The sequence below is a fragment of the Saccopteryx bilineata genome, chromosome 9 (assembly GCF_036850765.1).
Source record: "Saccopteryx bilineata isolate mSacBil1 chromosome 9, mSacBil1_pri_phased_curated, whole genome shotgun sequence".
NCBI lineage: Eukaryota > Metazoa > Chordata > Mammalia > Chiroptera > Emballonuridae > Saccopteryx > Saccopteryx bilineata.
In genome coordinates, this window is record NC_089498.1 from 17,537,074 (window position 1) to 17,550,493 (window position 13,420).

The window sequence follows — 13,420 nt, forward strand, 5'->3', positions numbered from 1 at the left end:
CAGAGAGAGAGAGTCAGAGAGAGGGATAGATAGGGACAGACAGACAGGAACGGAGAGAGATGAGAAGAAGCATCAATCATTAGTTTTTCGTTGCCACACCTTCTTTGTTCATTGATTGCTTTCTCATATGTGCCTTGACCGTGGGCCTTCAGCAGACTGAGCAATCCCTTGCTTGAGCCAGCGAGCTTAGGTCCAAGCTGGTGAGCTTTGCTCAAACCAGATGAGCCTGCGCTCACGCTGGCGACCTCAGGGTCTCGAACCTGGGTCCTACGCATCCCACTCCAACGCTCTATCCACTGTGCAATCGCCTGGTCAGACTATAATAGTTTTATGAGATAAAATTTACATGCCATAAAATTCACCCTTTTAGAGTGTACAATTTAGAGGTTTTAGTATATTCGTAGGTTTGTGCAGCCATCACAAACCACTCTAATTTCAAAACATTTTCATCGCTCCAAAAAGAAATTCTGCCCCTGCTAGTAATCATTCCTCATTTCCTCCCCCCATTAGCCTCTGGCAACCACTGCAGTAATCTCCTATCTCTGTATTTGCCTATTCTGGGCATTTCATGTAAATGGAACCATATAATATATGCCCCTTTTCTGCTTTCTTTTACTTAGAGTGTTTTCAAGATGCATGTTGTAGCATGTATAAATACTTAATTCCTTTTTATGGCTGAACGGTATTTCGTTCTGTGGGTAATGCCACAGTTGATGATGCATACTCGATTTCCTAAAGCTCGACTGCTACAGTGATTGTGGAATTTAAAGCTACAGAATGTGAACAACATTAAGTGATATGTGTAATTTGGGTTGACTATAACATCACAAATATTGATATTTACAACTTGAATTGATTAAAAAATTGTGTAATACTAAAAATTGATTTTACCTTCTTTCCGAAAGAATACAAAATGGGAGGCTGTAGTCTCTTTTTAACTTTATGTGAAATCTCAAACACATTCTCTGATGTTTTACTTTAGGAAAGATAAGCAGGCCTTTTTGTTGGTTTTGTATATAATTAATCTATTTACTCATTTTAAAGGCTTTATAGAATCCACTTTGTTTAAAATATTTAATTGTTCTTAGAACAATGGGTTTAATCCCTAGGTCATCTTTTAATAAATTTTCTTTTCATAGTTTGCAATAGGGCATCATTATTTTCAGTTAAAAAAAATATTAGTATTCGCCTGACCAGGCAGTGCCGCAGTGGTTAGAGTGTCGGACTGGGATGCTGAGGACCCAGTTTCGAGACTCTGAGGTCGCCAGCTTGAGCGCGGGCTCATCTGGTTTGAGCAACAGCTCACCAGGGTGGACCTAAGGTCGCTGGCTCGAGCAAGGAGTCACTCGGTCTGCTGAAGGCCCATGGTCAAGGCACATATGAGAAAGCAATCAATGAACAACTAAGGTGTCGCAGTGTGCAACGAAAAACTAATGATTGATGCTACTCATCTCTCCATTCCTGTCTGTCTGTCCCTGTCTATCCCTCTCTCTGTCTCTGGGGGGAAAAAAAATCTTACTATTTGAATGACATTATTGAATTATATTACAAAATGCCAAACTGGTAAGAGACAGAATTTTATTTTCTTCATACTTTGAGGTTTTGTATTCAGGAATGTATGAAAGTGACAAACATTTACTTTGAAGACCTACATGTAAAACTATATTTGAATCTGAATATCTAAATAAGTCACCAGGATTATCTAAATGTTATTTTAAATTGTGATTCCATGCACTGCACTAGCCTTGGTGAAGAACTGTAGCCATTCTCTGAACCCATTTAGGAATTTCCCAATACAGATCAGTGGTTCTCTTTGTCATGAAAGAACCTTTATTTTTTTTTTTTTAAGTGAGAGAAGCAGCAACATCTAGCTGTTCCTGTATGTGCCCTGACTGGGGATTGAATCTGCAATCTTGTTTTGGGGACAACGCTCTAACCTACTGTGCTAACTGGCCAGGGCCAGAGAACTTCTATAAAGAAGTAATAGTTTTGGCCCTGGCCGGTTGGCTCAGCGGTAGAGCGTCGGCCTGGCGTGCGGGGGACCCGGGTTCGATTCCCGGCCAGGGCACATAGGAGAGGCGCCCATTTGCTTCTCCACCCCCCCCCCCCCTCCTTCCTCTCTGTCTCTCTCTTCCCCTCCCTCAGCCAAGGCTCCATTGGAGCAGGGATGGCCCGGGCGCTGGGGGTGGATAGTTTTTGGTTCAGAGGAGGTTCAGGTGCAGCTTCTTTGGTCATCCCAAATTGAACCTGACAATGGCCACCTCCACCATGCTGCTGAAATTCAACTCCAACGAGATCAGAGTTGTGTGCTTGAGGTGCACCAGTGGGAAGACGGTGCCACGTATGCCCTGGTCCCCAAGATTGGCCACCAGGGTCTTTCTCAAAAAAAGGTATGTGATACATCACCAAAAAAACAGGTGATCTGAAGGGTCTAAGGAGTACAGTGAAATTGACAATTCAGAACAGACAGGCCCAGATCCTGGTAGTACCTTCTGTCTCTGTCCTGATCATCAAAGCCCTTAAAGAATTGCCAAGAGACAGAAAGAAGCAAAAACGTTAATAAGCACAGTGGAAATACCTTTTTTTGTGTGTGTGTATTTTTCTGAAGCTGTAAACGGGGAGAGACAGTCAGACAGACTCCCGCATGCGCCTGACTGGGATCCACCCGGCACGCCCACCAGGGGCGTCGCTCTGCCTCTACCTGAGCCACTCTAGCGCCTGGGGCAGAGGCCAAGGAGCCATCCCCAGCGCCCGGGCCATCTTTGCTCCAATGGAGCCTTGGCTGCGGGAGGGGAAGAGAGAGACAGAGAGGAAGGGGGGTGTGGAGAAGCAAATGGGCGCTTCTCCTATGTGCCCTGGCCGGGAATCGAACCTGGGTCCCCCGCACGCCAGGCCGACGCTCTACCGCTGAGCCAACCAGCCAGGGCCTGGAAATACCTTTTTATAAGGTTATTAACATTGCTTGACAGATGCAGCACCAGTCTTTGGCTAGAGAACTGTCTGTAACCATTGAAGAGATCCTGTGGACTGCCCAGTCTGTGGGGCTGCAGTGGTGATAGCTGCTATCCTCATGACATCATGGATGACATTAACAGTGGTTCAGTGGAATGCCCAGCTAGTTAAGAACTACAAAGGAAAATAAGTTAAAGATCATTTGACAACCGCCCTGGCAGGATGGCTTCTTTTGTTAGTGCATTGTTCTGAAGTGCAGAGGTTGCCAGTTCAGTCCTTGGTCAGGGCACTTACAGGACCTGATTAGTGTTCCTGTGTTTTTCTCTCTTTCTCTTTCTCTAAAACGAACAACAACAAAAAAAACTTAACCAAAAAAAAATAGGTTTTTTAAAAATTTAGTAATTTCTTAAGGAAAATATTTTTGTGTAAGTTAATATGAATAAGGTACATTTATGGAATCTTTGATCCTAAAAAATGTAAACTTGAATGTAGAATTTGATCATGAGGTTAATCTTTGTCATTAGGAGAATTATCTTTATCATTGGTATGAGAATTTTTAAAAATGAGGCATATTGATAGGTGAAATGTTATACTGCTCACTTTCCCCATCCCCATTAGAAAGAAGGTGGAAATCTTGATTAGAAGTTGTGGTAAGTCAAGTTATATTATTAGACAGTATAGAGCGATATTGTTTTTAGGTTTTGTGAAGTGTCAAAAATGAGGTCATAGTCACTTGTTTGACTTAGGTGCACGTCAGTGGAGTTTTTAAATTTACATTGTGGAAGGGAATGAGCACTTATCAGAGCAGAAGGAAATGTGTGGTTAAACGGTTTCAGCTATAACTGTAGACTATTTCCCTTGGTCCAAATGGGAGGAGAAATGGAACCTAATGTTTTTGGCATTTTCCAGTGTAAGTAGAAATTGGTTCAGCGTGGTTGTTTGGAGTCTGTCCTTAACAGGAAAAATGGTTGTGTTTAGTAGGAGAAAGCAATGAAATGAATATGTATTAAAAAGGCATAAATCTCCCCCAATTCAATTTAAAAATAAAAAGGTATAGCCTTACCAGGCGGTGCACAGTGGATAGAGCGGCGGACTGGGATGCGAGGACCCCGGTTCAAAACCTCAAGGTTGCTAGCTTGAGCCCAAGGTCGCTGGCTCGAGCATGGGGTCACTCGGTCTGCTGTAGCCCCCTAGTCAAGGCACATATGAGAAATCAATCAATAAACAACTAAGGAACCACAAGGAAGAATTGATGTTTCTCATCTCTTTCCCTTCTTGTCTGTCTGTCCTTATGTGCCCCTCTCACTGACTCTCTCTGTCTCTGCCATAAATAAATAAATAAATAAATAAATAAATAAATAAATAAAACAGAAAGGTATAAATCCTAAAGGTTTTATTTTACAGAGGTCTTATAATTTCTGTAGCATATTTGTAATTATTGATAGTCAATTATTATTTTTTCTTTTAGTGACCGAGAGAGAGACAAGAACAGATAGGAAAGGAGAGATGAGAAGCATCAGCTCATAGTTGTGGCATCTTAGTTGTTCATTGATTGCTTTCTTATATGTGCCTTGACGGGGGTGGGGTGGGGTACTCCAGCCAAGCCAGCGACCTCGGGTTTTCCAGCCTGGGTTTTTCAACCAGGATCCTCAGCATCCCAGGTCGACTCTCTGTCCACTGCACCACTGCCTGGTCAGGCAATAGTCAACTATTCTTGTTAAACCTCTCTAGAAACAACAATGCCCCAGGATTCCTTGTTGAAGAAATTGCTAAATTGAGTAAAGGAAAAGTTAATGTTTCCAGCTTTTTCCTCAAAATGAGAATCTGTCTTACTGATTTTATATAATTAGAGGTAATAAATAATGCAAATTTTTGCTCAGAAGCACTGAGATTATCCATAGAAAATATATTTACAAAATCTATAAAACTTTCTTTTAAAAATAATCTGGAAGAATTGCAACTAGAAATAAAATCCTGGTAAACCAGATTAACTTAATTTATAGAATATGGTCAGAAACTGTAGTTTATATACTTTCCTATAATTCTTAATTCTGTAATTGTTTTGTGGGTTTTTTTGTTTTATACTTTCTAAGAAAACTGCAGTTTTCATAAGTAACTTTGTCCTTTGTTTCTCATTTGTCTGATTGATTTTCATCCTTTTCTTTGTCTTAGGTGTATTTGAAAGCTCCCATGATTCTGAATGGAGTCTGTGTTATCTGGAAAGGCTGGATTGATCTCCAGAGACTGGATGGTATGGGCTGCCTGGAATTTGATGAGGAACGAGCCCAGGTATGGTGACTTCAGGCTTTACTGAGTGTGGTCCTTTACCCCTAATCTTTTTTTTTTTCTGAAGCTGTAAACGGGGAGAGACAGTCAGACAGACTCCCGCATGCGCCTGACCAGGATTCACCCGGCACGCCCACCAGGGGCGAAGCTCTGCCCACCAGGAGGCGATGCTCTGCCCCTCCGGGGCGTCGCTCTGCCGCCACCAGAGCCACTCTAGCGCCTGGGGCAGAGGCCAAGGAGCCATCCCCAGCGCCCGGGCCATTTTTGCTCCAATGGAGCCTTGGCTGCGGGAGGGGAAGAGAGAGACAGAGAGGAAGGAGGGGTGGGGTGGAGAAGCAAATGGGCGCCTCTCCTGTGTGCCCTGGCCGGGAATCGAACCCGGGTCCCCCGCACACCAGGCTGACGCTCTACCGCTGAGCCACCCAGCCAGGGCCTAATCTTGTTTTTGTCTGGAGATCTATTTTACCTATTCTTTAAAAGGAGTAATTATAGGAAGTCTCACATTCAAGTAATATTGAAGAATCCTAAAGATATTGAGACCCAAATTCTGGTCCTGGTTTTAGGTAAATTTTTTCTTCAGTGCTTCTAAATTTCATTTGATGACCCTGATCTGCTCAGTGAGATACTTCAAAGTTTAGTAAATGGTTCTGTTTAATATCTGTTATTGATCTTTAGAACATTATGAGAAAAAGAAATTAATATTAAAATGCAGGAGCAGCACTACTAAAATATCTGAATTGAGGAGTTTGGTAAAATCCTTTTTTTTTTTCTTTCACCCCAAAACTATAAAACAGATAAACAACTTAAACAAAAAACCGTTTAAGGTCTCTGGATATTAACCAAAGGCATTTATTCAGACAAAGCTACGGAATTTCATTAACAACAGTAATAGTCTGGCATTTTAGTCAGGAGCTGCTCCCATCCCTTTCCTCGGCTCTCTGGTTCCTCCAGTTCTACCCTTGGCAGGTAGGGCAAGCCATGAGGGCTGGCAGCTGTGTTCTCCTGTCAGAGGGAGCTGATTTTGTTTAGAGTGAGACATGGGAAAATCCATGCCCAGAGATATTGTCAAAAAGAATAGAGGTCTCGCTTGACCAGGCGGTGGCGCAGTGGATAAAGCATCAGACTGGGATGCGGAAGACCCAGGTTCGAGACCCCAAGAGGTCGCCAGCTTGAGTGCGGGCTCATCTGGTTTGAGCAAAAGCTCACCAGCTTGGACCCAAGGTCGCAGGCTCGAGCAAGGTGTTACTCGGTCTGCTGAAGACCCACGGTCAAGGCACATACGAGAAAGCAATCAATGAACAACTAAGGTGTCACAACAAAAAACTGATGATTGATGCCTCTCATCTCTCTCCGTTTCTGTCTGTCCTTCTCTCTGACACACTCTCTCTCTCTCTATCTCTCCCCTCTCTAAAATGAATAAATAAAATCTTAAAAAAAAATTTTCAGTGTTGAATGAAAAGGTTTGAAAGTTGAGTTTACTGCTAGCTCTAGGTGGTTTAAATCAGTGTTTTTCAACAAAAAAACAATGTACTCAACTTTGTAATCCTCATAACAACATCAGGGTGGTTAACTCTTTCACCAACCAACATGAAATTTCTATTAGACACTTGTCCTCAGACCAGCAGTTGAAAACCACTGGTTTAAATGAGTCAAGAATTGTTATTCATTACATAATGTGAAAGTGAGTAGTGAGTCTTTGGGTACTGATGTGAAGGCAGCTGAAAATTTTTTGGAAACTCTAGATAACCTGACTAGGGAGGAAAATTACTTGCCAGAGTAAATATTCAGTATGTATCAAACCTCCCTATTCTAGAGACAGATGCATGAAAGGACCTTCATCCATAAGGAGACCAAGTCATTGGCAGGTTTCAAGACTCTTAAGATAACTAGCCTGACTAAGTGGTGGCGTAGTGAATAATAAAATGTCAGATTGGGATGCAGAGAACCCAGGTTCAAAACTCCGAGGCTGCCAGCTTGAGCGTGGGGTTGCTGACTTGAGGATGGGATCACAGACGTGACCCCATGGTCGCTGGCTTGAGCCCAAAGGTTGCTGACTTGAGCAAGGGGTCACTCGCTCTGCTGTAGTACCCACCCCCACCTCCCGTCAAGGCACATATGAGAAAGCAATCAATGAACAACTAAAGATGCCGCAACAAAGAATTGATGCTTCTTATCTCTCTCCCTTCCTGTCTGTCTGTCCCTATATGTCCCTCTCTTTCTGTCTCTGTCACACACACAAAAAAAGAAGACAAAGAAGATAACTAATAGTCTTGCTTGAGGGTAATGTTGCAGGCTACAAATTGAAACCTTTTGTGATCTGGCAAAGTGAGAATCCCAGGGCCTTCAAATATTATCATAAGCTCAGACTGCCAGTGTACTGTAGTAACAATAAGAAGTCAAGATTGACCTAGCTCCTCTTTCAAGATTCCCTCCTGAATTGTCATGTCAGAAATATGGAGTACTATTTAGAGAATAAGATACCTTTCAAAATTACGCTTATTGTTGATAATGATCCTGGACATCCTTTTTTTACTGGTGATCTTCATCCCATTATCAAGAGTTGTTTCTCCCTTCAAACACCATCTCTTTGATCCAAACAGTAGATCAAAGAGTTGGAGCAGCCTAACCTGTGGTGGCGCAGTGGATAAAGCGTCGACCTGGAAATGCTGAGGTTGCCGGTTCGAAACCCTGGGCTTGCCTAGTCAAGGCACATAATGGGAGTTGATGCTTCCAGCTCCTCCCCCCATCTCTCTCTCTGTCTCTCCTCTCTCTGTCTCTCCCTCTCCTCTCTAAAAAAAAAAAAGAGTTGGAGCAGCTTTAAGGCCTACTTTCTGCAGAGGACATTTGCCCAGGCTATTGCTACAACTGAGGAAGACACTGATACAATTATGGAAGCAGTACATCAATGACTGCATCAAGAACCTGGCTTGAGTTTCAGGTGATGTCACCAAGGAGTATATCAATGGCATCTGGAAGAAGACACTCAAGGGATTTATCCATGACTTCAAAGGATTTGCCGAGGATGAGGGAGTTATAAAAATCAACAAGATGTGGTTTAGATGGCAAACAACTTTAACCTAGGTGTGGGTAAGAATGACATTGAGGACCTCCTAGAGGTGGTTCCTGAGGAATTGACTATTGAGTTGTTGGAACTGGAATGATAACACATAGCTGAAGAAGAGGCAAGAGAAAAGGAAATTGCAGGAGAAGAACCTCAAAGAAAATTCACAGTGAAGTCCTGGCTGGACTTCACTCAGTTGGTTTGCTTGGTTTGCAGTGGTTTTCAACCTTTTTACGCTTGGGGACCGGTGAAAAATAGACTTATTTTGGGACCCCTAAGGCAGAAATTACCCTGAACAAAAGTGAATTCTACTAAGATCACTGGGTCAATAGTCTTCATACAACATTAGGGTGGTTAACTCTTTTGGGCACTGGCACAAAATTTCTGGCAACCGGTCCACTAGTGGCTGAAAAACACTGGATTAGAGCATTGTCCTGATATCCCAAGGTTGTAGGTTTGATCCCTGGTGAGGGCACATATAAGAACCAACCAAGAAATACATAAATAAGTGGAATAGCAAGGTCGATATTTCTCTTCCCCTCTTTCTCTCTTCCTTCTTCCTTCCCTACCTTCTCTCTACCTCCGTCCCTCCTCCCTCCATCCCTTCTCTCTCCCTCTGTCCCTTTCTCCCTTCTAATCTCTAAAATCAATCATAAAAATTTTTTAAAGGCAAATTTTAAAAAATGTTCAAATTTACAGTGAAGAGCTTTTGGAGACCTCAGCAAGCTCCCTAAACAGTTTGAAAACATGGACCCCAATATGGAAAGGTTTTCATTAATAGAGAGGAATGTTTGTGATTCATTATCTACCTATAAGCAAATCTGTGGTGAAAAAAAGAAGAAACTAGGAAATTTCTGAAAATAGAAGTACCTCTTGAAGAGGCGCCTCAGGCCAGAAGAAAGTCCTGTATTGTTACTGTAGGACAGCGGTTCTCAACCTCTCGGTAGGGACCCCAGCAGGGGTCGCCTAAAGCCATCGGAAATACATATGAACCGCTGTTGTAGTGGGACAAAATGTGGAGGCAGAAGACAGTGTTATTGATGATCCTGACCCTGTGCAGGTTTAGGCTAATGTATCATAGTTTCTAACAAAAAAGTTTAAAAAGTTAAATAAATAAAAAATGGTTTTTAAGAATCAAAAAGTTTTCCCTTGCCAAATACTTGATTGGTTAGAGCATCGTCCTGATGCATAGAGGTTGCCAGTTCAATCTGTGGTCAGGGCACAGACAGGAACAGATTGATGTTTCTTTCTCTCTCTAAAATAAATTTAAAATTAAAATAAAAAATTTTTAAAAATAAAAAAGTTTATAAAGTAAGGCTGACCTATGGTGGCACAGTGTATAAAGTGTGGACGTGGAACACTGAGGTCACTGTTTTGAAACCCCAGGTTTGCCCAGTCAAGGCACATAATGAGAAGCAACTGTGAGTTGATGCTTCTGCTATCCCCCGAGTCCCCCCTACTTCTCTATAAAATCAATAAATCTTTTTTTTTTAAGTTTATAAAGTAAGAAAGTTACATTATGCTAAGGTTAATTTATGATTGAAAAAAGAAAAAGAATTTATTAAACTTAGTGTACCTAAGTGTACACTGTTTATAAGGTCTGCAGTAGTGAACAGTAATGTCCCAGGCCTTCACATTCACTCACCACTCACTCACTGACTTACCAAGAGCAACTTCCAGTCCTGCAAGCTCCATTTAAGGTAAGTGCCCTATACATGTGTACCATTTTTTATCTTTTATATTGTATTTTTACTGTACTTTTCTATGTTTTTTTGATACACAAATAATACTTATCATTGTGTTACAGTTGTCTACAGTTTTCAGTACAGTAACATGCTGTCCTAGGAGGACTGGGCCATTTCTTATAGCTTAGGTGTGTAGTAGCCTATACCATCTAGATTTGTGTAAATACACTATATGATGTTCACACAACAAAATAGCCTAATAATATGTTTCTCAGTACCATATCCCCATCATTACACAAAGTGTGACTATATAATATACTTCAATAAAATGTTCTAAGTTTCTTACAAATGAAGATATTTCTGAGTACAATGATATAAATTCAGAGTTAAATCATGTTTGCTAATTGTATTTTCATTTTATTTTCTGTAATTTATGAGGATAAATTTCAAGTTTTCAATAATTGCAATTCTCTGAAAGCTTGAAAAACAAAAAATTTTGTAATTTCACCATTGAACACTTTAATCAGAGTATCCCAGCTAATTTTGAACAATATGTAACAATGAGGACTTATCTACCAAAAAAAAGTCAGTGCCGTTACAGGAACTAGCTTGATTTCAGAATATTTTTTCAAAGGTTCAGATGTTTCTAAAATCCAAAGTGCATATGTACTGTTGTGATGAATTTTTCCGTATTCAGCATTAGTGTTGTCACAGAAATTTTATAGTTCAGTTACTTTAACTGTGGGTACATAAATACTTATATTTGTAATTTATGCAACTATAACTTCTAAATTATTGGCAGAATGTTCCTTTGGATAACAATTATGAATTATGTGTGTACCACAATTCCTAGTAAATTTCTACTTCATAGTTTTTTTAAAATTCACTGAGAATGTTATTTTTTACAAAATGTATGCTCCACCAACATTTGTATTTGTATTATTATTATGAAAGCCAATAATCCTATCTTCATTGTTGTACTCATAATTAATTTGCTTTGACAGTCACAAAAAGATGTTTTTACCTTTTAACATAATGACCTTTCTAAAAAGTTTTACAGGCATACCTTGGAGATACTGCCAGTTTGGTTCCAGACTGCTGCAATAAAGCAACTATTGCAATAAAGCTAGTCACACCAATTTTTGGATTCCCAGTGCATATAAAAGTTATGTTTACACTATACTATGGTCTAGTGAGAGTGCAATAATAGCACTGTGTCTAAAAAGCAGTGTACATACCTTAATTTTAAAATAGTTTATTGCTTTAAAAATGCTAACCATTATCTGAGTCTTGAGTTAGTTGTAATCTTTTGTGGCAAATTTGCCACAAAACTTTAATTATTAGAAAACACAATAAAGTGAAGCACAATTAATGCAGAATGCCTACAGTTTAAGTCCATGATTAGGTTAGAAAAATTGAACCATTGCTGAAATTTACCAATTTTGTATTTGAAGTACTTCATGACACTGATATAAAACTGGTGTTGTTTAGCTTTTTGCAAGTTTTTTCTGTTAATGAAGCCAACATAACAGCTTTTTGTGTGTGCTTGAGAATCTGATTGAAATTAATTTAGAAGAGTCATTTGAGCCTGACCTGTGGTGGTGCAGTGGATAAAGCATTGACTTGGAACACTGAGGTCACTGGTTCGAAACCCTGGGCTTTCCTGGTCAAGGCACATATGGGAGTTGATGCCTTCTGCTCCTCTACACCTCTCTCTCTCTCTCTCTCTCTCTCTCTCTCTCTAATGAATAACGTCTTAAAAAAAAGAGTCATTTGATTCAAATGAGAAGTTCTACAGTAGGATGTTAAATGCACCATTTGCAGCTGCACAGGTTAAATTGTTGTCTTTGAAGTATATATTGATGCTTCAGCAGATTTATTTATTTTGGTTTTCATGTGATCGGTAATAATTCTGATCTACGCTGAATATTACATGTCATTACTTTTTGCAAATTACATACTCATCTTCAACATTCTTGGAAATTTTGATTCTTTTTATTAAACAGGCACTTTTTATTTATTTTTATTTTTAATTTTTTTGTGACAGAGTCAGAGAGAGGGACAGACAGACAGGAAGGGAGAGAGATGAGAAGCATCGATTCTTCATTGTGGCACCTTAGTTGTTCATTGATTGTTTTTTCATATGTGCCTTGACGGGGGAGGGGGGCTACAGCCAAGCGAGTGACCCCTTGCTCGAGCCAACGACCTTGGGCTTAAGCTGGTGAGCCTTCCCCACACCAGATGAGCTCATGCTCAAGCTGGCGACCTCAGGGTTTCGAACCTGGGTCCTCCGTGTCCCAGTCTGAGGCTCTATCCACTGCGCCACTGCCTGGTCAGGCGCACTTTTATTTTTAAAATTTATTGCTGCAGAAAGGTATTACCAAACTGTAAAATAAGTATAATTGTAGATTTATGCGATGCAATAAAGGCAAGATTACTGCAGCAAGAATGGTCAGAATATTCTATATATGCTCTATGAAAGCACTGCCGGGCCTTTTGTTTTTCACACAGGTTTCACATACACCCAACCACCTTTTATGATGACCCCAGCTGACTGCTTTGTGCAGATTGTGGTATAGACACAAAGTAACAGGTTAATATAGAACATGTAGCTAGCAGTCATCAACTTAAAAATTTCTCTAAGAAAATTTCTCTCACTACCACTTGAGACTGATAAGAGTTAGTTGTCCAAGGCCATTTGAACTTACTTTTTAGGAGAGTGTGTGGTTTTATCAGCAAATGCCCTGTACGCTGACCTTTAAAAGGAGGTGTTACTTGAGGTAGTAAGGGGAAGGGATCAGGGTGACTCTGGTAATTAATTGCTGATGGTGTTTCAGATTTAGCCATTTATTAAAGTGCAAACTGTTGACCCAGCACACATTTCACATCTATCTCACTAGAAAAGACCAAGACAGAAGCTAGAATTAGAAAGTGAAGGGCTACTAAATCTTATTTTACTATAATTATTAATAATAATACTTTTTTTCTTTTAAGGAAATAAAAATCTCTGACCATTGCTAGAATACACTTTAGTGTCTAATAATTGTCTTAGGGAATTAGATCACATCTCATGTTTTATGCTCTCATTTTACTGTCTTCTGCTGTACTAAATCACAGTTGATAATTACATATTGATTTTTGTAATTATTTGTTCATTGTCTACCTGCTTCACTAGGCTAGAAAGTATGAGGAAAAGCAATATTTTTTTCCTTGCACTGTATTCATGACACTTAGTACAGTGAATTGGACATAATAAAGACTCACTAAATATTTGTGGAATAAATGAAAGAGTGAATGAGTGAATGCATGGGACAGAAGGGTTATTCTCTTACCACAGATTAGGTACTAGTTAATACCTAGTTAAATAATAGAAATCCTTTGGGAGTTGGGAACAGTATTCTTTTGCTGGTACTTCTGGCTTATATAGTACATTCTG

At 40.1% G+C, this 13,420-nt stretch overlaps 1 protein-coding gene and 1 pseudogene across 4 annotated transcripts in view; both read left to right on the forward strand.

The window, feature by feature from the left end:
• CBFB (core-binding factor subunit beta) overlaps positions 1-13,420 on the forward strand; it is a 60,770-nt gene that overhangs the window by 29,690 nt on the left and 17,660 nt on the right. For all 4 annotated transcript variants that reach the window (XM_066242518.1, XM_066242517.1, XM_066242520.1 and 1 more), the window contains one exon: positions 5,125-5,241. In XM_066242518.1, the coding sequence (XP_066098615.1) occupies positions 5,125-5,241 (117 nt within the window). The remainder of the gene's footprint in view (positions 1-5,124; positions 5,242-13,420) is intronic.
• Positions 2,269-3,123, forward strand: LOC136313400 (large ribosomal subunit protein uL11-like; annotated as a pseudogene).